Here is a 27,150-nt window from a genome sequence, read left to right as displayed (position 1 = left end):
GTACTAAGAATATTCATCTAAAAAATCAAAGTTCTTAATACAAGAATAAAAATCTTGAATTGTTAGGAAAGTATAAATATGTACTATTTCATAGAAAATAAATGGTTTGAAGAAGAAAAAATAAGAACTTGGTCTTATTTGAAGTTTTCCAATCAAGATGTTTTTTCTTAATCTAAGAACTTTATGTTCTTAACGCATTTTTTTGACCAAAAGTCTTAATTTTGAGACCAAAATCTTGATTATAGAACATTTTTTTTATCAGTGCTGCGAAAATAGTCGAACAAATTTTTAAAGTAACTTGAAATATTAATATATCCTAGATGCTGCGATTTTACATAGATAACAAAATAAAAAAAAAACAAATTAACGAAATAAAAAATATATCCTGAATTCAAAATCGCTTTTAAGCCAATAAAAAAGCGTCAAGGGGAAAAGTATAGAAACAAATTCGCAATGATGGAAAAAATATATTTTTTCGAAAAATAATGACAAAATTGACATTTCGCAAGGAAATCGGATAAAATATGACAAAGTTATAACAGTTTGGAGTTTGTAAATAGTGACAAGGGGAAAGTATGGAAACATAGAAAATGTTCAAGAGTAAAGAAAAAGGACAGTAATTGATAGTATTAAATTTTTCAATTTTGATGCAGAAACAAAATTTAGGCCATATAATGATAAAATTGACATTCCGCTGTGAAAATTTTTGCTCAATTAAATGTAATGCTGTGTGAAAATTTCAAGCTACTACGTCTTACGGTTTGAGCTCTACAATCATTAGCAAGTCAGTCAGTGTTTCATGTTTGACCACAAAACTATAATACTCCATTGTACTTTGACTGCTGAGTACAACAATAAGAGCAACAACAACAACAATAATAACGATAACAACAATAACCACAGTGGCGGCACTTTGAGTGAATTGTCAACAATTGTGTTGGCTCTTTGGATTTGTGGGCCTTAGTTGTTGTTCCTGTTGTTCCTATTTTGTTGCTGTTGTTGTTTCGCGTTGTCTCTCCCAGACAAAAGTCTGTCACATAATTTGTCAATTTCAACAATTTTCTTAGCCCACCCTCGACAAGACAAATGTAATTCTTCATGAATGCTTATTGTTTTTTTTTTTGGTGCTCATTTTTTCATTATTTTCGTGTCAAGTTTTACGGAACTGGTTCCTCAATTTGATTCTCTCTTTTATTTTTTGCTTTGCTCTGTTGCTTTGTTTGTGATATTATTATTTATGTTTTTGTTTTTTGTGCATGTGAACCTGAACCTGAACCTGAACTTGGGCTCTTGACCCTGTCCCGCTGTCTTCACGTTGGTCACTCACCCTGTGTGCCGGTGATAAGCGGGCAATGATCATCCATCGCTTTCGCATAACCATTGCGAAGACTCATCAGTTTCGCCTCATCCATGCTCGCCAGTAAATTCCTTTCACGGACTGTAAATAAATAAAAAAAAATTTAAAAACACATTATAATAATTATAAATGTAAATGCAAATGGTACTCTTGTTAAAAGTAATTCGGTTTGTGATATATAAATAAAAATATACTTTTTTAGATATATGCAGCTTAACTATAGACAATTCTTTAAATGTAGTGTTTTTTACTGTCGATTTTTATAAAATTTTCAAGGCAGAAAGCTGACATTTCTAAATATATATTAAAAAAAAAAATATTGACAATAACTCTAAAAAATGCTGCTTGTAACTCCATTTTGTGCTTAAAAACATCAAAAAAACGACAGTTTTAACTATTCGATGATTTTCTTGACAAGGAATCGAGTAAAATAAATTGACGAATGTAAAACTTTTCCTCACAAAATTTCGTAATTTCTTTTCTATATTTCGCTGTAGTAAAATATTATTTTCAAACAAAAAATTTAGAAATTAAAAATTTATGCGATGAACATTTCTAATAAGTAAATATGTCTATATTTATACTCGAAGTTGAGTTTGGATTTCTATTACAACTTTCTTTTTACAACTAACAAAAAAAACGTCTAATTGCACGATACATTTGTCTTAGCTGTGTTGTGTCAAAATTTCAGCCTGCTAGCTCTTACCGTTTGGGTTGCACAAATATCAGTGAGGCAGTCAGGACAATTAATTTTATATATAGATTAACATATTATTCTTACTTTCTAGTTATATTTGCTGCTTTTTCAACAGTTGCTTAATACTTTAAAAAATATAATGAAACCCAAACTTTTAGTACATACATTTTTTGAGTGATATAAAGCTGGGCCTGTCATATTGTTGCTCTTGTAACTGAACAATTTGAGGTTGAGCCATTATGAAATCAATATGTGTATGGTATTTGACACTTGTACTTTGATTGCTCGAATTGATGAGGTACTCAACTCAACTTGACTGGACTCGTCTCGAATTGTACTCGCTTCGTATCAAACTAATTAGGAATTGTTTCAATTGAAATTGAAATTGAAATGGTTTAGGCAATTACAAGACCGGCGGCGGTCTCCATGCGACTGTTTCGTGGCGACTAAAAATCAAATATAAGTGAATTTCGTTACAAAATTTTAATTAAAACTTTGGTATTGCTTTGTGCTCTATAGTATCCACTGGCACTGGGGGGAGGGGCGGAACTAAAATTTCTAATGAAGTGCCAGACGCACCTGTTGACACAGAGAGAGAGAGACAAAGAGAGACAGAGAGCCACACACAAAAAAGTCGAGTTCAAAATAAAACTCGCAAAATTTTCATAAAATGTATGTTATGAGGCAAAAGTTAAAGCAAGAACACAAATTAATTAATGCCAAATAAAAAAAGGGAAAAGAAAAACTACATCGTTTTTGAGTCAAAGAAGCTATCGAACCTTTAAATATGCAGGCGAACCCATCGTAGACACCTATTAAATAAATTGGGCAACATATGAGCTCAGTGTAAAAATACATATTCATACAACAAGTGCACGTAAATTGAAAACCGAAAATCGAAAAGAAGCAAAGTCATGTTGAGAAGGAAACATTGCTCGACCCAAGCAACACCCTGTAAGTCAGTATATTCTAAAACCTCTACACTTCATCTATATGTACTTAATACTTTTGTATCCCATAGATACTTTTAAAGGAGATATTATTTTAATTACTATAAATTCCCTGATTTTTCTCTTCTAGTTAATACAATTAAATTTTTAACATAACTTTTCCTTTTATATTCTAATTGCCAATTTTCAAAGCAGGAAAAGTGTCTCAATAGTTCAACTGTCTATAGTTTTTATATTCCTTACAGCATTCTACTTTTCCTGGGTATAGAGGTATAAAAGCCTTACTTAAAGAAAAGCAGGCGGAAAATATTACCCATTATTTATTTAATAAGTGAAAATTCGATGAGTGGTGTAAAATCTAAGAAATGGTTATTGAATATGTTAAAAATGGTTATCGAAATTTCTTTGACAAATATTATACTTAATTTAAATTATTAAATTACTTAAAACATGATAAACTCAAACGAATCTATAAAACAGAACTATTATATTATTCTTATTCATAATTTTTTATATTTTATTCAAAATAAATATATTATTCATAATTCGTAGTTTCAATTTCATAAATTTTAAGAGTTTTACTTAAGTATTTAAAAAACCATTTTCAGATCATATTCAGACGAGAAACAAAAATTGACAGACAGATTTCAGGCGAAATAAGAAATAATCGGATTTTAAATATATATACACAAAAATCTATAGACTGTCAATTGATTAAAAACAATGAATGAATTAAACTATATTCGAAAATGCATTAAAATAAATATAAAAAAAGTCTTCAGTTAATGTCGTGTTTTATTTTTTGAGTTTAAGTAAATCTCCACTTAATAAAAAATGCAAACAAAGTTGATAAATTGATCAAAGACAGATTGGACACACAAGGTGGGAGTTTTTGACATTCATTTACTATATAAGTAGTCATATTATGATTCACTTAAGAGAGCTTTAGTCAAGTGAATATTTGGCGAATAAGTTGAGACTACAAAATTGTTAAAAAATAATATTCATGCTCAACTTGAATTGAATTGAAGTAGTGTTCATGAAGTTGTTGGAGTAGATGACGTTGTGGAATTTTAATTGTGTGTGCAAAAAATGAAAAAACAAGAAGCGAAATACAAAAAAGAGAAAAAAGAAGAGGAAAAACAAGTAGAAAAAACGCAATTACTAATACTAATAATGATAATTGCAAGTTCGACGACAACTTAATGAATTAATTACTTGACTATCAACGAGGCAATGAAAATCTACTTATGTAAATGGAGAGAGAGAGAGAGAGACAGAAAATAGATAGAAGAAGAAGAAAACAAAGAAAATGACGCCAGACTCATTCAATAATTGTAAAGCAACTGAATTCATGCTGAGCACAACAACAAATAAAAGGCAAAAGGCAGTAAAAGAAAATGAAATGAAAATGAAAATGAACATTAAATAATTCGAGTGTCGAAGTCTGGCACAATTAACCCATATTTACAGTGCCTGCAATGGAAACCCGCCAGTCAGTCAGTCAGTCAGTCAGTCAGTCAGTCAGTCAGTCATTCAGCTGGGCAACTAGCATGTTGCATTTCACACCAATTGAGAGGGGATTTCCCCTCCCTCTTTCCCTCCTCCTGTCCCTTCCTCTTTCCCTCCTCCTGCGCTTGACTTGGCGCGCACTCATTCGTATGAATGACGAAAGCTACAGCTCGAAAAAGAGAAAGGTAGAGGGGTGAAAGAGAGAAAGAGAGAAAGAGAGACAGGTGGGGATGTTGTGTGGTCAGTGTTGCCACAATTTCAAGGGCTAAAATAGCTAATTTAATTGAAAAAGGTAGCTCGAGAACAGCTAATAAGTTATTAAAAGTTTTAAAACAAATTTTCAATTCTCTGGAATTTAGTTTATAATACGAAAATACAGTTTTTAGCTTAGGTTTGGTACTTTCAGTTTTTAATTTAATATAGTTATATGCAAATTTTTATTTTTCAACTGATTTTATTTAAAATTTAAAAACAAGTTATATACAATGAGAATTTTGAATCGATTATCAATAGAATCTTTATTTTTGTCGAATTCAGAATAAATTTGAAATAACTTGAAGGACCATAAAAAAACGCGTCTATACATTTTAATTTTCATATACAACCAAATTTAGCACTAACATAAAATTAAATTGCCAGTTTTTTATTATTTGCCTTACAAAGTGTCAAAAAGTTTTAAAATTTCAAGATCTTTGGACAACATGAATTCTTCTATAACAAATTGTATCCTTTTTATATATTTATTTTATTTATTTTATTAAAAGATAAAAAATCAAAATCAATTATAATGAATAACATAAAAATCTATTTCAAACATCCTATATTAATATATTTTAATACTTTACATTTAATATTTCTGTTTGTTTTATTTGCGGAAAAAAATATAATGATTGGTTCTTAGCCATATTGTATTATATTTATCATTTTAAGTTTATCTAACAATCTTAAAAGTAGTCAGTTAATTTTGAAAACTAACCAAAATTCTAGCTTATACAATTTAATGTAGTTGTTTTTGATTTGGTAATTTCAAAATGGCTAAATATGGCTACTTATTAGCTGAAATGGCAACTCTGTGTATGGTCGACTGCCTGGGCAGCTTGCCAAGCTGACTATTTGACTATTTGACTATTTGACTGACTGAACTGGCCCGACTAGCAACCACAGCAACTGATTGCACCACACCGGCGACCACAACACCAACAACCAACAACCAAAAACGAATAGCCAACAACCTACAACAACGAACAAACAACAACAACAACGACATCAAAACCGAACTGAACTCAACTGAACACAGAACGCACTCTGCACGAATTTCCCGGCTACTTCAGCAATATGATACTCTTTTTCAAAGAGTTGGCAACAGCGGTGAAAAGAGAAGGAAAGGGGTGAAAAGGGATGGAAAGGGGCTTTTGATTTTGCATGCGAATTTATACATTGTTTAAGTACAGAGTATAGGCCAACAGCTGCTGGCGTTACTTTTAGCCAGTTGTTGTTGCAGTTGTTGTTGCAGTTGTTGCCTCTTTGTCTGTTGCCTGTTGTCGACACCAGGTTCCATCGGCGATGCACATCGAAGCGCAGCTAATTGAAACATTTTGCACAGTGTAACAATAACTATAATCAATCATAACTAAATACTAAATATTTGTATTTTATTAACTTAATTTTATTCATTTAAAAACACTAGTCATTTCAAGGAAATTTTATAAATTTTCTAATAATTTGAATTTGTAAACTAACTATATAAATATTTATTTATTTATTGCTTTATTAATTTATACATGATTTTGTTAACTAATTATATTTATTTCTAACATTTATCAATAGTAGATTAATAAGATAATAGGTTATTATAAGTCAAACTGCTCCATATAAATTTATATCAGAAATTTAAATTAGTTTACTTTATGTTTTAAAAAATATTATAAAATGTTATTATGTTAACTTTTATGATATAAACTTCATATTTTCTATTACTTTATTTTACTTTATTAATTTTGAAATTTTTATATATTAAATTTAATTTTTTATTTTTCATTTTATCATTACAATATTAAGAGATGTTATTAGTATAGGAAAAATAACTGGCTTTTTATAATATTTACAAACAACAATAATTTTGTAAAAGTAAGATAACAATTTTGTTGACATAAAGCAGACAATAAATGAAATAACAATTTAATTCACCCATTAAAGTCAATAATAATATATTTTAAAAGTTACTTGACAACATTTTATAATAATTTTTTTGTATAATATATACGCATCTAAGTAATAGCATAAATAGGTTCACTATATATACTAGCATATACAAATATTCTTACATATATCTCGATAGAAAATTTATTAAATATGCTTAATTAAGCTGCGACAATTGAATTAACATATTGTTTTACATGATGAAAATAATCTTATGAATTACCAGAGAAATTTTAAATGCTTGCCAACAATTTCTTTTTATTATAAAATTTTAACCATTGAGCGGCAAAACAATTAACCCAATAATTAATGCCGTTACTAATGGTAATTGTAGTGGTAATTAAAAAAATTTAATTAGCTTTGTGGGAAACTTAAATATGATATCGATTGCAATTCAATGTTAATTTATCTGTGCTGCGAAAGCTATAAAGATCTAAGACTTTTGCATACATAAGGAAAATAAATTAATAAAACGGTTACATTATTATAAAGAATATGTAGATAAGAATTATATGAGAAATAAATTAGATTATGTCGATATTTTATTTAAAAATTATTTGCTTTCACTAACAGAAAAAAATTATCTAATAGTTTCTTTAATTAAATTAAATAAAACGCAACAAAAATTATTTTTTTAATACCCTCATACTGTTAATCCCAAAAAAAAATGCATTTCATTTATTCATTTAATGCATTTAAATTCAAATGTAATTCACATTGAATAAATTATAAATAAAAAATACAAATTTTAAGTAAGGCATTAATTTTGATCATGGTTACTTAATTCGTTTAAAATTACTTCTGGTCAAATAAAATGGGCTTGTGACACTGTGCGACAGCTTCTCATCTCTAAATATATTTATCATGCTGCTGTTGGCACTTTTGATACTTGCTGCTTCTTGGACTTTAGCGCTTGTTTGTTGTCGATGTTGCAGAGAACTCCAAACAATGGCTGCAACAGACACAAAAGTATGAACCGCAACAACAACAATCGCGTCTGAATATGAAAGCAATGCAACAACATTTGCAACTTTGCGTCGCGTCGCCGCATCGCAAATTTCAATGAAGCCGAATGCGAATCGAAGCCGCCGTTGCCTCAGTTTGCCACTTGCCACAGTTGCCACTTGCTTCGTGCCTCATGCCTCGTGCCTCGTGCCACACGCTGCTCTTACCTCCATTTGTGGAGGCTCGGCTCGTTCGCTTTGAATTTTATTTAATGCTTTTGTAATAAAGTGTAAAATGGTGAAAAAGTGCAAACAACAGCTATGTGGGCACGGGGAGGGGGAGGAGGAGGGAAAGAGGACACCCAAAGTGGAAAGCCCCATTGCATAATATCAACAACATCATCATCAACGCCAACAGCAACAGCAACAACAACAACAAGGGAAAAAACTGTAAGAACTACAGCATCCAGTAGCCACATTAAAAGAAGAAGAAATAATTAACAGCAACAGTTTGAAAGTCCATAAAGCGAAAATCGGTGTTGTTGTAGTTCTTTGTTGTTGTTGTCCGTTTCTCGTTGTCGAGAACAGAAATATTCTGAGCAGTGTTGTCAAGAGAACCAAAAAAAAAATTAGCTTTTAATGAATAGAAAAAATCAATTGAAAATACATAAAAAAATTTTAAATGAAACAAATGTTTTATTTAACTATTATATATTAACTATTATATATTATATATATTTGATTGCTATAAACTTTTAATTTAAATATGCGGAAAATTTTTGATTATGTGTTAACAAGTCAATTTAATAGAAACTAAAACATTGTAAAATAATTGAAAATAAGTATCTGTTTCAAACAGATTTCTAATATCTGTTTCTAAAAAAAACAGGTATTTTTCAAACTGTAGCTGAACCTATGTAACAGGTCACTGACTCTACCTATAAATGGCTTATCAAATAAATAAATAAATTCTGTGTGGCAGCTATTTTGTAATTTTTTTACCAGTTACTTAAAAAATAAGTAAAAGGGTATATTGTGTTCGTTGGAATGTATGTAACAGGGAGATGGAGGCATCTGAGACCCTATAAAGTATATATATTCTTGAATAGCATCAACAGTTAAGTCGATATAGCCATGTGTGTCTGTCCGTCTGTCCGTCCGTCCGTCTGTCCGTCCGTCCGTCTGTCCGGCCGTCCTTCCGTGTGAGTGCCCAGATCTCAGAGATTATAAGAGATAGAAATACCAAACTCTTACACGTAAATTAAATTTTTGACACGCCCCCTTTCGCCCCGCAAATCGCGAAAGTCCTCCACACCGACAGTTAATAATATAATACAGTTTTTATGGTTGTTTAAGCTATCTATTAATATTATCTAAAATATCACTTTGCCGCAGCAGATCGGACAAGTATAACGGGAGTAATAGCTAATCAAAGTTATTAATAAAGTTATTATTTTAATACAATCACCTAAAAGTATGCAGTAGTTTTTATTAGGTAGTAATATCTTTAAAATATATATTGAAATAAGTTGTTTTCACTCAAGTTGTCTTTTAAAAAATGCCAAATATGACTAGAAAAAAAGCTGCTGTGGCAACACTGTTCGAGCCCCACTGCATGTGGCATGTGGCATGGTCATACAACTTGCGACTTGCGACTTGCGACTTCCAACTGGCTGACCAAGAGCTCTGTGGCCTGTATTCGGCCATATTGCAGCTTGTTTGTTGTTGTCAATGTTGTTGTCTCTGACAGAGGGATTGGGAAATGGGAAATGGGAAAATGGGGAACTGGGGAGCTGGGAAAACAGGGAACCGAGAATCCGGAATGATGCTGTCCACAGCCACCAGCTGAGTGGAGGACACAATCGAATTCAGTGCGAAAAATGTTCGTTAAATCTATTAAAAGATAATTACGTGAAGACAAATGAACGGTGGCAGGGGAAGACAGAGACAGAGTGAGAAAGAGTGTGAGAGAGAGGGAAGAGTGGGGTTGCGGCTGTCTGCGCTGCACACACACACACATACATATGTATACATATTGTTATTATTTGAGTTCAATGATACGATAACGCTAATGAATATGGATATTGATTATAGTTTTTATGCTGCTGTGAATGCTCCTCGGATAATGATAATTTTCGATTATATTGATGCGTCATTTTATGAGTCGCAATGGTATTGAAATTGAGTGGTTTGTGACAGACAACGTCTTGTTTATGGCCACAATGATAATGGCATAAGATATTCATGAAGGAAACTCCAATTATTAGCTACTTTAATGTGTCTGCCGGTCTGAATGGTGTGGGAATACTTGCACTTAATTAATATGACCCAGTGCTATAAATGACAAGATTACATTACGTATACGTAATTATCGACTGACATTTAATATATGCAATTAAAGCAGGAGAACACTTTAACAATAGTTTTACAATTAAGTTTAACAACCTTGCGAGTAAGTAATCAGTTGTTAAAATTAAATATAGATAGATACTCTTTGCAATATAAATAGCGCTAAATGAAAGCGCTTTTTATAATTATTAGACTTACAACTATTTAAGTCAGAACTCTTTTATTTATAACCTTACATACGAGATATCTTTAAAATCACATATATCATAACATTTAAGTAATTATCGACAGACACTTTATATTTTAAAGAATTTAAAGCGCTCTTTATTTCTATTCAAATAACAATTATTTAACTTCGAGCAACACTGCGTATACTTATTTATATAAAGCTTGACCTGTGATATCCGAGTTTGGGAAAACCCTTTAACGATCTCTACAGCTGAAAATGTAATTCTCCAAAACAATTTATCAACAATTGACCAGAAACAACATTGCGTATACGTACTAATTTGTTCGATTAGAAGTATATTTTCATACTTAGACACTATATCGAAGTAAAAAACGGGATGCGAATATTCTAGTCGAAAACAAATCGAACAATAAAAAATTGTATAGAAATAAGCAAAATAGTATTACGTATACGTAAACATTGACATGCTTATTTATATAGTATACACATATAATATACTTTGTAATTAAAAAAAAGGGAATTTTCAAAGAAACAAAAAAAATACATATTAGATGTATATGAAAATCACGTGTATGTAATTATTTATGTCAACATATTTACTTTGTACTTAGTGTCTTTGTTTCTAGCCTTTAGTAAACGTAATAAATGAAACTTCATTCAGTTAATAACTCTCAGAAAATGATTATGACAACATTGCGTATGCGTAACATAAACACATATTGCAATTAGAGTGCAATGAATGCTCGTAGCGAAAGAAAGTGCATGAAGACCGTCATAGTAATTCTTCACATTTAAAGATTTGACATTGTCATTATCACAGTGGTGTGAAATGGTCAGAGGTCAGGTTTATTGCAGCTGTGAGATCGTACAGCTCAAAAATCAACGTATCTGTTAAGTTATTATAATAAGTAGCTACTTATTGTTCAGCTTACAGTTTGCACTTAAAGTGCGATATAAAAGCTCTTGGCATGTGAATAAAATGCTAAGCTACTTGGCCAAGTGTCTTCAAAGTGTTTAAACCCTGTTGTCTATCTAACAATGTGGCACGTGTGAACATGCAACTCTGTTTGAGAGTGTGTGTTTTTCTATTATCTAATTAGAAATTTCATGCAAAATGACAAACATTTGCAATTACAAATGCTACGTGCTACGTTAGATACAGTGCCTCACAGCTTATTTGACCCACAATATTTATAAGGTTTATTGCTTGATTAAGAAATCTACATATATAAATAAAATATACTGAAATCACTTGCTTTAGTTCAAGCATTAATTTAGCAAACTTGCATCATTATTATATTTATTTTAAATTTTATTTATAAATGAATCAAAATAAAAAATGAAGATTTAACTTAAAATTATATTGAAATTATTTTCAAAAACCCATCAAATAACTTAAATATTTAATATTTTAAGATAAAAGAGCAAAATGATAATTATTTACTTTTTGAACATTTTTTAATGTATTTGTTTTTTACAATTTCTAGAACAATTTTTATAGCAAAAATTTGAAAAACATATATTTATTGTCTCCATAAGTAGTAGTGGGTCAAATAAGCTGGTAGCCACTGTAGATACTATAGGTTTTTTAAATGCCAACATTGAAGCTGTTATCAGTTTTGTATCTTTGGTATTTCGAGTCAAAGTGTTGCGCATGCGTAGAGTGTGGCTAAAAAGGAGAAGGGAGGGGTAGGTACGAAAAGGGGGATGGGGGGGGAGGCACAGCAGCGAGGCCAGCTAATGAGCGTTGGCGTCAACGTCGACATCACATTGTTGATATGCCTCATTGATGCCATTGCGGTTTCGGTGCCTGCTTGCCTACCTGCCACGCCCACACACAAGCACACACACGCTCACACACAATGTGCGCACCTGAGTGTAACCAAATTGTCGTTGTTGTTATTGTTGTTGTGGCATTGCTGATAATGGGCCTGGCCATAACATTTATGTGTGAGTTAGGCAAATATTAATAAGCATTGCCCCCCTCTCACATTCACATTCACATGCCCAATAACAATCACATCAAATCAAATAAGCCAAAATGCTCATTTATACTAAATACATGCCAGCCAGCTTTTCTCTCTTCCTCTTCCCCTTTACTTCCCCGCCGTCTTCTGCCAGTACACGGTGCGAAAAGTCAAGTATTTTATACTTAAAATGCCACATTTGGAAATTGATTTCTCACTAAGTTCAAATTACTATAGTATAAGCTCAAGTATTTATATTTAAGTACAATATTTCAAGTTTGAAATTTAATTCTTTTATGAGCTTCGAACTCAATGTTAATTTATAATGTACCTGATTTAACTTGATCCAGAGTCTTGTGAATATAAACAATTTTCAAATTCTTTTTCAATAATTAGAGTTTTACTTGCTTCAAAATTCCCATTTATTATATTTAAAGTTTTAGTAATTCGTACTCATATCAACTATAAGTTTTAAGTACCAAAAATGAAGTATATTCGAAATTAATTTTACGCATTTTTTCTCTCTGTGTACAAACTTTAATTTGAAGCTATTGCCAAGTGTGCAAGAGTGAAATTCAACACGTATCGATTGTAATAGCTAATTATGAGCATGGTTGCATGAAATCCAAACGGCAATTGAGACAAAAGCATTGCAAATCAAAGTAAACGAGATAAAGCATTAAGCATACGCCGTGCTGTGCAATTACACAGCTAAAGATAACTCTATCTCTCTCTCTCTATCTCTCAACCTATCTCTCGATCTCTTTCTCATGAATGCGTTTGATTGATAACAATCATTTTCTGCTCTTTATAAACACATAAATTGTACATAAGATTAAGTAATCATATTAAGTACTGCACATTAAGCATACGCAGCGTTTTGCAGTCACATTGAGCGCATTGAACTAACTTTTTAATCATTGTTTAAGCTAAGCAATTTCAATAGAAATATTTAAATTTTTAAACTAACCGAACTGATATTTTAACATCAAGTATGCGCAACGTATTACAATAACTATTCTAACAGTAGCTGGGTTGAAATTATTATTTATTAATTGAATTTGCTCAATTTGCAAATCTTCTTTTTTTATTGCCACCGAAAATTAATTAATGTAATTTAATTTGCAACATTTCCACAGCATTTCACATTTAACGCTACCTGATTAAAATTGTATTTAATTTGCGCATAACATTTTCTAAATCAATTTTAATTGTTCATTGCGCTATTATTACGCCTATTAATTTATTGCTAATATTTCAAAATTATAGAAAAAAAATTTGGCAAGTTTCAGCAACAACAACAACAAAAAGAAATCGCTGGAGGGGAATTGTAATTACATAATTCGCGCATTATCAATGACAGCGGCAAAAACGACCAACGAAACCTTACAAAATCAATGTACAATATAACAGCAATAATAATATGTATATATACATATACAAGCATGCCCCGTTATACTCGTAATTTATATTAATTAATCGGTTTTTTGCCAAATAACATGGATTGCCGGCGGCCTAAAATCAATGCTTCAACAATTGACGGTTCTGTTTGACCAACAACACAATAAAAACGGCAATAAAAATATGTAGAGAGCATGCACGACCAGCTATTACTCTGTGAACAGACAGAAAATACACTAAAATAGTGTTATATGTATTTATTATAACTATTTTTAAATTGATCCACCCATTAATTATGCTTTTATCTAGACGTTTATATTCTTTTTGTTTTGGTTATAGTATATTGCAAATTTAAATAAATTTATGCGCTAATTAATTAATAAATTTTCAAGCATTTGCCATTTGAAGTTTCATTTAAATTGCCTTGTTCTTTTTATATATTTGCTTTATTATTTATATTATTTGTTTGTGTCTGTTTTGTGTTTTTTGCTGCCTTTTGTTTATTTTGTTAATATTTCTGTGTACATAATTTAATAACAACGATAAGTGTTGTCTGATTTGTTGTTGTTATTGTTGCCTCTTTTTTATGCATTACATTTAATTTATGTTTAAGTGCTGTGTGCTGATTTGTGTAGCCACAATTATTGATAAAATTTTTTGTATTTACACATAAATAAAAATCGTTGGTCAATAATTAAGCACTGTGGTGAAAGTACTCAAATATAGAGTAGATATTTCTAAAATGCATAGGTTTTTAGTAGAACTACAGAAACAAAGCTATGCATATTTATTTTATTTAAAATAATTTTCTTGATTGGCATAGATAAATTTAACTGTTATATAAGCATATATAAGCATACTTATGAATTTAAAATATAAATGATGAATTATTAAAGTCAACTTTATTGCATTTATATACAAAATAAACTACTTTCCCTACTGACCAAATTTAAATGTCATTAAATTAAATGTCATAAAAATTATTGAATTATTATTTCTCCTTGAGTTTAAATTCAATGACAAGCTGTAAACAATTCAGTTTAATTTGCATTGCAACAAATAACAAATCGGCATAAAAATATTAATTGAATTATATGTAGATACATAAAAATATTGTAGAAAAGTTAAATCATGTCACAATTAAAATCAATAATTAATCAGAAATAAAATAAATTTTATTAAACCCCAATTTAAGTCAACTTTAAACGACTTTCAATCTGGTTGGCTTATATTAAGTTGAATACTTTAATAATAAATAAAATATGTTTTGTTTGCAATTAACAAAATATTTATTAAAGCTTTAAAAAAGTAGTAACATGTGTTTATTTATTGATTAATTTTATTAATTGATCTATATATATCGGAATTAAAAATCATTAATAACTGTTTTAAACTGGCTTGAAGCGTGTTTTTATAGCTTAAAAGTAACTTTTTGACTTGGACTTTACAGATAATTAAATCAGTAAATAGAAAATAACAATAAAAGTGTACACAATAGTACTACAATAATTAATATGCCAATTTTAAATAGTTAAATGATGGATAATTTAATGAACACAGAATATAGTAAAAATAATACGTTAAAAAACATAGAATAGTAATAAAAACCAAAAATAAATATGTTATTTTAAATAAGCTCAAATATAAATAACTAAATTAATAAAAAACATAATAAACAAATAAATAAATAAATAATAACAATATCTGCTCAATTTCTCACCGAATTTTTGTTTCCCATTTCTGCAATTTACACACTTGGAAGCTAACAAATAATGGAAAATAATATACGTTTACTTCATTATAATCCCAAATCAGTTATTTATATGGCCTAATGGCATTAGCATTTTCCGGTGTTTTGCAAAATAAGCCCATCATTAACATATACTGAGTACTTGGCACTCAGGTTTCAAGTTCTTTTGCAATGCGAAATGCGAGACAGAAAGCGACAGTTATAAGTACATATATATATATATATATATATATTTATATAAATATATATAGTCTGAAGGGAAGTTGTGAAGTGGGGGCTTGACTGAAGAAATCACGTCATAAACGTGGCAAGCACGAATTATTTACAAAGCAGGGCGAAAGCCTAAAAGAGGTTCCAATAAAATAACAATAAACTATGTCACACTTTGCTGAACGGACAGAAGAAGTGTGCGTGTGTGTGTGTGTGTGTGTGCGTGCGTGTGTGTGGCAAACCATATAAACAAAACAACAACAACAGGCCACAAAAGCATAAACAATTGTATTACAAATACGACTACAAATGCATAAAGCAAATGTCGCTCGCCTATAGACGATTATTTATTGTTAACGATTTATACTCTCGTATTTTGTTGTTGTTTCTACCATTGTTGTTGTTCTTATTATTGTTGTTACTCACATTTCAAAGCAATGTGTGTGTGTGCGTGTGTGCGCGTGTGTGTGTGTACGTGCGAATGCTTGAGTGCGAACTCCAGATTGCAAGACCTACAGTCAAAGCAAAGCAGGTGCTTTTTGGGGGTGACTGCTTTCAGGGGTGCTTCTGCCTACACATCGATTGAGCCTGATTGCCGGCTCAAGTGTCGGTCGCGTCACACGGATATTAAGGGCGTTAGGGGGCGTGACAGGGGTCAGGCTGCGTGCTGAGCAAGCGAATGCTGGAATGGATGAGCCACTACCTCTTGATACACTCAGAGAAACTAGTTCAATCATTTCAGAAAATAAAATGATTCTGTCAAAACGTGTACACGAAGTAAGAAACAATTCAGAATTAGATTTAAATTGTTATTTTATACTACTTACAATATGAGAAAAGGATTTAGAAGCAAAAATTGATTTTACAATTTGAAATATTCAAAATAAGCATCAAATTCGATTGCCAGTTCTATAGGAAAAAACATTTTTTGAACGGAATTAATAAAATTTAAATTCAGAATGAATTAAAATGCCAAATCTTGATCAAAATGACATTCCGTTTAAAAATCGGCTTAGTTTTCATAAAGTTATGAAAGTTTGAAGTTGGTCAGACTTTGAATCAAGCAACTTTACAAGTCAAAATTTTTGTCAAATTTGACATGATTTTTGACAGAAATATGAAATGTCTCAGAATCAAATTTAAAGTGTTGTTTTATACTAATTACTATATAGGGAGTTTATTAAAAGTGAAAACTTGAGATTTAAAATTTTGAATTTTCGAAAATTCAAAGGGGGGACCCTTAGCATTGAAATCGAGTTCCAGAGGGCAATATTTTTTTTTTTGGAATACATCAAATTTGAATGCAGAATGAATTTAGAGACCAAACCATGATTAAAATGACATTCCGTTTGAAAATCGGTTCAGTTTTAATAAAGTTATGGAAGTTTGAAGTTGGTCAGACTTTGAATCAAGCAACTTTACAAGTCAAAATTTTTGTCAAATTTGACATGATTTTTGACAGAAATATGAAATGTCTCAGAATTAAATTTAAAGTGTTGTTTTATACTAATTACTATATAGGGAGTTTATAAAAAGTGAAAACTTGAGATTTAAAATTTTGAATTTAAATTTAAGGGGGGACCCTTAGCATTGAAAACGAGATTCAGACGGCAGTAATTTTTTTTTCGAAATACATCAAATTCAAATGCAGAATGAATTTAGAGACCAAACCATGATCAAATTGACATTCCGTTTGAAAATCGGTTCAGTTTTATTAAAGTTATGCAAGTTTAAAGTTGGTCAGACTTTGTATAGACCAACTTTAATATAATATTTTATTATTTTTTCTGAGTGTAGTTTGGCCAGCTTGACTTTCGCCTGTTCTGGCCTGGTCTAGTCTGGCCTATGCTTTTGCCCTGGCTTGACTTTGGGCTTGGCCATCATGCACAAGTGTTACAGTTTGTATTCCCACACGTCGTCGTCGTCGTCGCTTTTCGTCATCGTCACCGTCAAAACTGTGCGGCATGTTTGACAGCAATGAGTGCTTGACACGTACAAAGGCTTTTGTTTGGTCTAAGTGTTGCCGTTGTTGCTGTTGTTGTTGTTGTTCGTGTTGTTGCTCATCTGGCAGTTTATCTTGCCATTGTGCATGTTATTTAGTGTTCGCTGTGGCTTCTTTGTGTCATAAATGTGCACTTTCTTTAGCCACTGTGTGAAGACTAGAGAAAGAAAGAGGACTAAGCAGATCTTCTCACTCACTTATAATAATTTCGGCAAAAAAAGAAAATTTAAAAAAAAAAAAACATAAAATTAAACAAAACAAATTATTGTCAAATTTTTTCGTAATTAGTAACGCCTGTTTAAAGAAGTTGCGCATTTTTTTTAAGAATCGATTTTGAAAATTAAGTTAAAATAAAATAATAGATGTTTTAGATAAAAGCGATACCCTGAGCCCCAAAATCTCTTTTATAAAAGTTGATTTTCGACCAATTGTTCCTATGGCAGCTATATGATATATGGAACCGATTTGAACCAAATCTGGTCAGAATGTACAAAACCAACATTTATGAATATTCTATCAGTTTCGTTAGGATGTCTTAAAAAATAAAAAACTTTTTCATACTAAAACTTGATTTTCTACCCATCGATCCTATGACAGCTATATGATATAGTGGTCCGATCCAAAAATAAAAACAAACTTGATCTGCCTATGGTATCCAGGAACCTACATACCAAGTTTGAAGTCTCTAGCTCTTACGGTCTCTAAAATCGACGCGTTCAAACAGACGGACAGACGGACAGACAGACAGACATGGCTCAATCGACTCGGCTGTTGATCCTGATCAAGAATATATATACTTTAGGGGGGTCTGCCACGCCCCCTTCTGCCTGTTACATACATTCTGTTAAACACAATACTTTTTTTTGCCAATTTTCAAGAGGCTCAAGGTATAAAAAATATGTATCTGCATCTTTGCTTGTCAATTGATTATCTCTTTCTTACTGTCTGTTTGTGTGTGTGGTTTCAGATTTCATAGAAAACGACAATTTGTTGCTTTTCCTGTCCGCAATTATGTTTTATTGTTGCTGTTGTTATTGTTGTTATTGTTGCTATTCCCGCCCCAATTGGCAGGCTGCCATTGCCTTCAAGCTATCCCACCAGCAACAACAACAACAAGAAAGCAATCTCTGCTCTGGGAACAACCCCATCAACAGGACCAACAACAACCAAACAACCAAAACAACCAAAACAACCAACTGACCCAGACAAAGTAGCACAAAGATGTTTTACTACCCAAATTGTTGTTGTTGCTACAATTTGCTCATTACTTTTTATCACTTGTACGTCGACACATAACCTCACAAAGTTACTCCTTACACTCCCCCCAATACCTCCCACTATATAACAGATATTGGCCCTTAGCCCCAAAGTAAATTGTTGCCCCTTTTTCTTCATTTTATTCCCCTTTTTTCCCTTTGCTCCTCTCTTCTATTGTATTTTTATAGCATTTTCGCTGATTTTTCCATTGTTAATTCCTATGATTGCTGTGTTGCTCCCTCAAAGCCAAAAACGAACTGCAAATAGACCATGGCTTAGTTACAGAGTCACAACCACACCAACAACTACAAAAAAAAAAACTATAACTGCAGCTACAGAGCGAAAAAGAAATGACCTCTTTGATTGAATTCTTTGTTTAATTTTCAGTTTTATTTATTATAAATGTGTGGACTTAAATCTTTATTTTAATCCAACCGATAAAACATATTAAATTTAACTATCAAGTCATATTAAAAAAAAGTTGCTTTATTTTATTAAATCTATATATATTAAACACTTTGTCCTGACTCACTGACTGACTCACTTACTGACTGATCATTGTGGAGACGAAACCGTATGGCGTAGAAAGCTGAAATTTTCACTCAACGTGGTTAAGTATGTATTACATTAAGTTTAAATAAGTTTCATATTACAACTTAACTTTCTTGAATTCACAATAGATAGTAAAACTAATTAATTTTTGTAGTGCCCCTCTACTAGATTGAGTTCAGCTTTCTAATTTAAATACGAGCATTATTTGTTTCGAGTATTATCGAGTATTTATATAAGCTTTAAATATCTCTGATCTTGAGCTTAATTAAACAGGACAAATAATACGAAATAAAAATAAATTGAATTTAAGTGAATAAACTTTTCTAATTTTTAAATGATAAATGAAAAATTCTTGTAATATACACGCATATATATATTCTTTTCAAAAATTTATTGCTAGCATGCAGATTTTTTTCAGTGTACAGTGGTAAAATTTTGTATGTTTTGTGGCCACAAGCATTTGATCCTCTACTCCACTTGAATGCACATATATAATTATGCAATTGTGGATACGTATACTTGATATAGATACGATATGGCATAAACCAGACCAGGCTCCATCTGTATCAGAGGGAAGGAAGCAAAAAAAAGGAGCCCACATGTATTAAAGCAGCTGGACAGTTAAATTTATTTAGCTCATTTTTATGCGGCCCACAAATTGCATACAATTTATTTTGCTTGTTGCAAATCAAAAATTTCCATAAAATCAAATGTTTGCAACAATGTTTGCCGAGGGCATAAACAACAACAACAACAACAACAACAATAACTGCAGCTGGAACAAAAAAGTATATTTAATGCGGCATTAAAGTTATTACTTCATTTATTTTAAAATGCAAATAAATTTGTTTGTGGCCTTTTGATTCCATTTTGCCAGATTTCATTATACGCTCTCCACTCTCAATTCTCGTTCTCGTATTTGTTTATGGATTTTAAAGCATGCTGCATATTAAATAAATTAGAATGTTTAGCCGAAAATGTTTTGTAACTGATTCAATTATGTATCCTTAGAGTTGTTTTTAATTTCTCGATTCGTTTCGCAGTTCAATTACTTTAAATTCAATTAAATAGATTTCTGCAAATATATGTATTTCTTGATAATTATTTTACGATATCAATTCAACAAGAGTTTTTAGCACTTATTAAATGCATTTGTTGGTTAACTCATATTTGACCAAGTTTTCAGCTACGCGTTTGTAACTTGTAACAAGGCCAAGTTGCATGAATGCATACAAATAAGTTTATTTGACTGCTAAAGTAATCGAATAATCGAATATCAATTTGTTTTTTCAACCGGGCATGCTACAACTGCTAAACATACTATGATCAAACGCTGGTCAACTTGCAGATACCCTGTAATAAGCTATCGAGTAAATTAACACTCGCAATATTTAAAACAACAAACTCTTAAGTCAAGAATAATCATTTAAAATCTCATATTTTTGATAATATGTTAGCTTCTGGTTAAGAAATCATTGAGACCCAAAATATTTTTGTATTAACAAGTGATAATTAGAGAATATAATCAGCCAACCAACTAAAAGATGAATAATAAAACTCGACTAATTAAACTATCAATAGCACTTAGTTCAGTTTAGCATGCCCTGTTTTAAATTTCAACGACTATAGGGTATCAACAACAAAAGCAACAATTGAAAGTCATAGGTTAGAATTACACATGCAGCTGGCAATATTCCAAATTTTATTGTTTTTCTCTTGTTATCTTTTGATTTTTAATAAATGCTTAAGTAAAATCCGAGTGTATTCATTTTCGAGCCACTGGCTTTAACTCAAATAAAAATCACACACACACACACACACACACACACCCAGACACTTGAGAGCAAGTAAAAATGGAAAATGGAAAATACTTTGCGTATTTGCATAAGAAAACTAAGTTGAACCAAAATCAATGATTGCTGGAGCATTACTTGAGAGAACTACAAATGCCACGCCCCCTTTCTGCCCACAGTTGCCTCTGGCCAGACATATATTGAAACATTGGCAAGGAAATAAAGAGAGAGGGGCACGAAAGAGATAGGAGGAAGGGGAGTTGGCTCTTGGTGCCTTTCATATTATTACTTTATGGTTGCCTCCAGTTATGCATACTATAACCATAAATATGCTCCAACATGAGCAACATGGCAACCCCACTGTACTCTGCTCCAATCCCAGCTTGGAAGAACGGAGAACAGAGAGCAAAGGAGTGGGAGAGGAGAGGGGGAGGAAGGGGAGCAACAAAAGCATGTGAATAATATTTTGTGCTTGTATTAATGCATCCTCATATTTATACTATAGCTCAAAACAATAAATAGTAAAAGCTGGATTATGATTAAATCGATTTCATGCGAGCGTATTTTGCCGGATGCCCCAAAAACGCTCACCCATCGCACAGTGGAACAAAACCACTAGAATAAGAAGTGGAGTATGAATTTTTTTTTTCGCTCAATTGTATTTGTTTTTAATTTGGCTAATTGAGATTTTAAAAAATCAAAAGTCCTTTTTAAAAGTCAATAGGATCTGAGGCTTTTTTTACGTCCCATTTAAGTTAATTTTTAATTACATAAAGTAAGACTAAAAAATAAATTAATTTAATTTACATAACATAGAAAAAATTAAAGGAAATAGCACCCACCATATCTTTTGCAACTTTTGAAAATATTTACTAGGAGCAGCTATTTCAGCGCTTTTTCCCACTGTGCCTCGTCTTGCTGGTAATCCCACAGATACATGTGCCTGTACATCTCCCAGTGTGTGTCTGTGTGTTGTTGGTGTTGTTGCTACTGGTTGGTTGCCTTTGAGTGCAATACGCCCAACGATATCAACGATAGGCAACGCCCACGCACGTTCATCGATTGCACTTGCTCGCATTTTAACAAACAAAAATAATAAAAATAAAACCAAATACAGAAACAATATAGAACGCTGTAAGCCCTCAGCATGCTAAAGATTTAATACTCTGCCTATAGTGAAAATAACAAAATTCGATTCTCTACAAATTTAATAAAATTTGAATGCAGAATGTATTTAGAGGTCAAATCATGATAAAATTGACATTCCGCTTAAAAATCAGTTGAGTTTTCCCGAAGTTATGACAGTTTAAACTTGGTCAGATTTCGAATCTAGCAACTTTACAAGTCTAAAATTTTGTCCCATGATTTTTTTAAGAGAAAATGAAGTCTCTGAGAATCAAATTTAAAGTGTTGTTTTATACTAATTATGATGTAAGAAGTCGATTAAAAGTGAAAATTTGAGATTTTAAAATTTCAATTTTCAAAATTTCAAAGGGGGGACCCTTACCATCAAAATCGAATCCTGGCAATGGCCACCAAAAAAAAATGATAGTTTCTAAGTACACAAAATTTAAATACAGAATGAATTTAGAGAGTGAATCATGATCAAAATAATATTCCGCTTGAAAATCGGATCAGTTTTTATAAAGTTATGGTTGCTTAAAGTTGGGCAAATCTGGTTTTTATCGAGCAAACTAACAACTCATAATTTTTGTTACTTTTTAATGCAAAGCAAAAAATACAATTATAAGTAAGATTATTATTATTTTGTAAAATTATTATTATAAACATAGGGAACTACTTATGTACTTGAGAGATATAACTCGAGAGATATAATTAAGGATACATTTATTCATATAGCCGCTCAAGTTACATAAGCAAAGGACACACTGTGATACCGTATAAATGCAATTTATGAGTGCAGAATATAGAAAGGCGCAAGATATCGTTAAGGTAACAGCTCGCTTGATGGCCAAATGGGTGGAAACATTGGTTGGGGGTTGATTTTGGAGGGTTTCTGATGCCCAATGCATGTAAACGCATATTTATTAAAGTAAACATAAATGTTGTTGGTATTACTCACACACAAAACACTTTGCGCGCAAAATAAATACGAATTCTCATACGTATACGTAATATTTATACAGCATAACTGAATGAATTGCTTTGGTTCGCGTGCACTCGCAATTCGAATGAATGAATGAATTCGAATGTTCTCTCTTTTCTGCTCTCTTTTTAACTTCCTGCTCTCTTCGTTTCCCTGACTGCTGACCAGTTGCAGTTTGTGACAGCTTTTTATGTGATATTTTATGTAAAATATTCATGGTTTTCCCATGGTTAACCTTTCTGTTTTCCCTCTCTGTCCCTTCTCCTTCCCTTCTCCTTCCCTTCTCTTCCATTCACCGTTTTTCTTGTTGGCTTTTTCGCACCCACTGTAGCACAACTTCCGCTTCGAGCTGAACGGAAACTTTCGTTGATTAAGAATCAACTTGACGCGTCGTCAATTAGCATTTATCTTGTTGACACAATTGTTTTGCACAAAATCATATTCAAAAATCAACTAAAAATCAACTAAGTACAAATGTAAGCCTCTTCATAAGCTCGGTTATAAGTATTTCATTTTTTCAAGGCTGCCAAACACCAACATTTTAATAAAATCACGGCTCGGTGATTAGAATTTGGGTTGGTTTAAGTTACTTCAAAATGTATTTGTTTTTCTTTAATTTTTCCTGATTTTTTAAGCCAAATTAATTAATAATGATGTAAATTAACACACTGACATACACATTCTCAAATTCCCTTTGGCATCTCACGTGACCACTGACCGTTCTCCATATGTGGTGCATTGTGGATTGTGGAATGTGGAATGTGGATTGCGGTGCGTGCAATAAACTTAACCCACTCTACAATTCTCAGCTGAATTCCTCCCCCATCCCTTGTAGCAAATCGTATCTCTTTGATTTTATGATTTAGCATCGAGCAAAATACGAAGTGATTTCTGTTCTATTTCGTTTATTATTATTGTACATATATATATTTCACTCTTTTTACATATACATAGTATTACATACATATATATTTAAATTCCAGCCCAGAGCACTTTGTATTGCGATATGATCAGCATGTTATACATATCCGCTTTCGCGGTATTCATTTGCATACTCTACCATAGAGCACATAAACTGTGACCAGCAAAAATTCAAGTTACAAAAAATTAAAAAAAAAAAACGTTTCCTAATTTTTTCCCTAATTTGTTTATTTACAAATATAATATCAATAAATTTTCCTTCTGCTCAAATTAAGATCTAATAACAAACCATTCCTTATGGTATTTCTAATTAAGTCTTAATTATATCAAAATATTTACAAATATTATTTCTGATGTCTTCATATTTGTAGCATAAATTGTCTCTCTTCTTATTTAATTGTCTTATATTTATTTTTTATAATTTACCAATTATTCCTATTTTAATTTTTCTTAAATCTAAATTTTATCTTTTTACTTGTCTCTTACATATTCTTCACTTTTTTGTAACTGTCCAAAAGTCAAGTTCTATTTTTCTCCTTCTTCTTTCTTCTATCTTTCTATAAAATTGCGTTTTTGTTTACTTACCACTAAATTATTAATATTTCTTTAGTATTCTTTAATTTTTTTTTCATTTTTAATCTTATTCTTGTTGGTTTTAGTCAACATTTATTTAGATATTGTCTTCAATCTACTATTTTATATTTTTTTTTTTATTTTATATATCTACCTTTTCTTTATTATTTTATTTTTTTGTCTAAAACTTATTCTCATTTTTATCCTATCTCGTTGTATTTATCTTTTGCATTTCATCATATATTTTATTCATACAACTCCGTAAGGGTATTTAGTTGTTGGTGTGCCCTAGAAAAAAAACCTTGCTTTGTATTTTATATCTTCTCTTTTTTATGCTGTACATTTTGACCATCGGCTTTAGCTGCACATGACTTTATCAGTTATTCGTTATCTGTTATCTATTGTCTGCTCTCCCTGTGAGTTATAAAATACTCAGTACTATATCATAGCTTAGTGTATAAAGTTGCCAAAGGGGTTTGCCATTGTTTAACTAGCAAAGTAAATAATTAAACTTGAACTCGACGATTCTATAATTAATAGGGCAAGCTCACGTATAATAGCCACTTAGTATTAGCTGATCTGATGCCACGGTTCAAAGAGAATTACGACACCTGCCACTAATGAATGCACAAATAATTATATATACCATAAAAATGCAATTTAACCATCTATTATACAAAGTAACTATATTGTCGGAGATTATATAAAACTATGGAAGGGAATTTCTAATTGTATATTTTACAATATTTAATGGAAATACTTTAATGACGAAATAATGTCAATTGACAGATCTTGAAACTGGAACTGGGACTGGCTCAACAAATATTTATTTATGCAATCAAACTGCCATTAAATATTATACACAGTTGATACAATATTTGTATATATATAATTGTTATATGAAAAAAAAAAACATTTTTTTTAATTTTATATTTTTAACTGCATAGTAAAAAGTTTAAGTTTTTTTTTTTTTTTGCTATATGATTTTTTATTTTTCCGTATTTAAAAGTAATAATAAACACAGACCCACAATCAACACGTGGGGGGAAAATAAAATTGAATAGTTAAAAAATCTAGTAAAAATTAGAATCCCCCCTTGTAAAAAATCTGCCGACGTCCTCTACTGATTAATTGATTTTGAGACTCTTACTGAAACTGGGACTGTGACAATATGTTAATTTAATTTACAATTTAAAATGTAATAATAATTCAATAATTTTCAAAGTTGTTTCATTCTCAGCTTGTCGGCGAATATTTTATAGTATGCATTTTAGAAGGGAATTAAGAATGGAATAATTATTTATTGGAGAGACTACAAATGTCGATCATATAAGTTCTATATCACTTATTGACGAATAAATGTGAACTAATAGATTGCGAAACTGGAACTGAGACTGGGACAACAAATAATTAATTGTGCTTTAAAATTGCAATTGAATTTAATACAAAGTTTGTCAGAGATTATTTTATACTAGAACTTAGAAGGAAATTTTAGAAGTATAAAATTTAAATTACTCATACATTGTTTTCTCTATGTAAACTTCTTCTTTTTTTTCTTCCGTATCTTGTAATGTGAGTTTGATTTTTAGATTATGTTTTTGTTTATCAATCTTATCTTGGTTTTTCTACAATAGTTTTCTTAGTTTTCTTTATTTCTATAGTTCATTAAGAAATATTCGGAATTCGTATGAGGTACCCAAAAATATAAATGCCATCACGTCTGATGACGAAAATATGTGAATTGAGAGATTTCGAAATTGGGACTGGGTCGCGATTGGTAATCAAAGCACAGGAAGAAAAGTCGCGCACACGTTTAAAAAATAATAACAACAACAACAATATCAAAATGCTGCGTAATGCATAACAATATGAGTATCAATCCATGGAAAGCCCGATCACAACACGTTTGCGGTACCGGAACCGTTAAGAATTACCTATGTATAAACTCGTGTTGGTAACTTATTTCGACCAACTCAATTTTTGTTTGGAAAGTCTGCATGTGTGTGTGTGTGTATGTGTGTGTGTGTGTATGTGTGTGTGTGTGTACATAGAAGGGCTTGAGATTTAGTGGGAAGTTTTTGATATTTTATGAGAACCTCGTTCGAACACCGAGCAATGAACACGGCAAACAACTTTGATTTTCACATGTATCTGTTAGATACCACGTACAAAATGTGTACGTGTGTTGTCGTGCGTTTTGATATTTTAAACAAATACTTTAAACAAATTACCAAAGCGCAAAAGAAGCACACAAATGTATTAAAAAAGCAAAAGGAGCTAAACTGACAGTCAATGTACAGTGGGTGTAAGCACTATAAACACAATTCAATAAATAACTAAAGAGGTAAGTCATAAAATCAATGCAATAGGTGAAACATAAAGCAATGCAAGAAATAAAGTAAGGACTGAAGAGGAGCAT

The 27,150-nt window shown here is 31.2% G+C and overlaps 1 protein-coding gene across 2 annotated transcripts in view; it reads right to left on the bottom strand.

The window, feature by feature from the left end:
- Nucleotides 1-27,150, bottom strand: part of LOC117790232 (fatty acyl-CoA reductase wat) — a 43,695-nt gene that overhangs the window by 6,880 nt on the left and 9,665 nt on the right. For both annotated transcript variants that reach the window (XM_034629587.1, XM_034629588.1), the window contains exon 2: nucleotides 1,328-1,438. In XM_034629587.1, the coding sequence (XP_034485478.1) occupies nucleotides 1,328-1,412 (85 nt within the window). In that variant the 5' untranslated portion in view covers nucleotides 1,413-1,438. The remainder of the gene's footprint in view (nucleotides 1-1,327; nucleotides 1,439-27,150) is intronic.

The sequence above is a fragment of the Drosophila innubila genome (assembly GCF_004354385.1).
Source record: "Drosophila innubila isolate TH190305 chromosome 3R unlocalized genomic scaffold, UK_Dinn_1.0 2_E_3R, whole genome shotgun sequence".
Lineage (NCBI taxonomy): Eukaryota > Metazoa > Arthropoda > Insecta > Diptera > Drosophilidae > Drosophila > Drosophila innubila.
The sequence above is the reverse complement of the archived record's forward strand: the minus strand, read 5'-3'. Positions and strand labels throughout refer to the sequence as shown.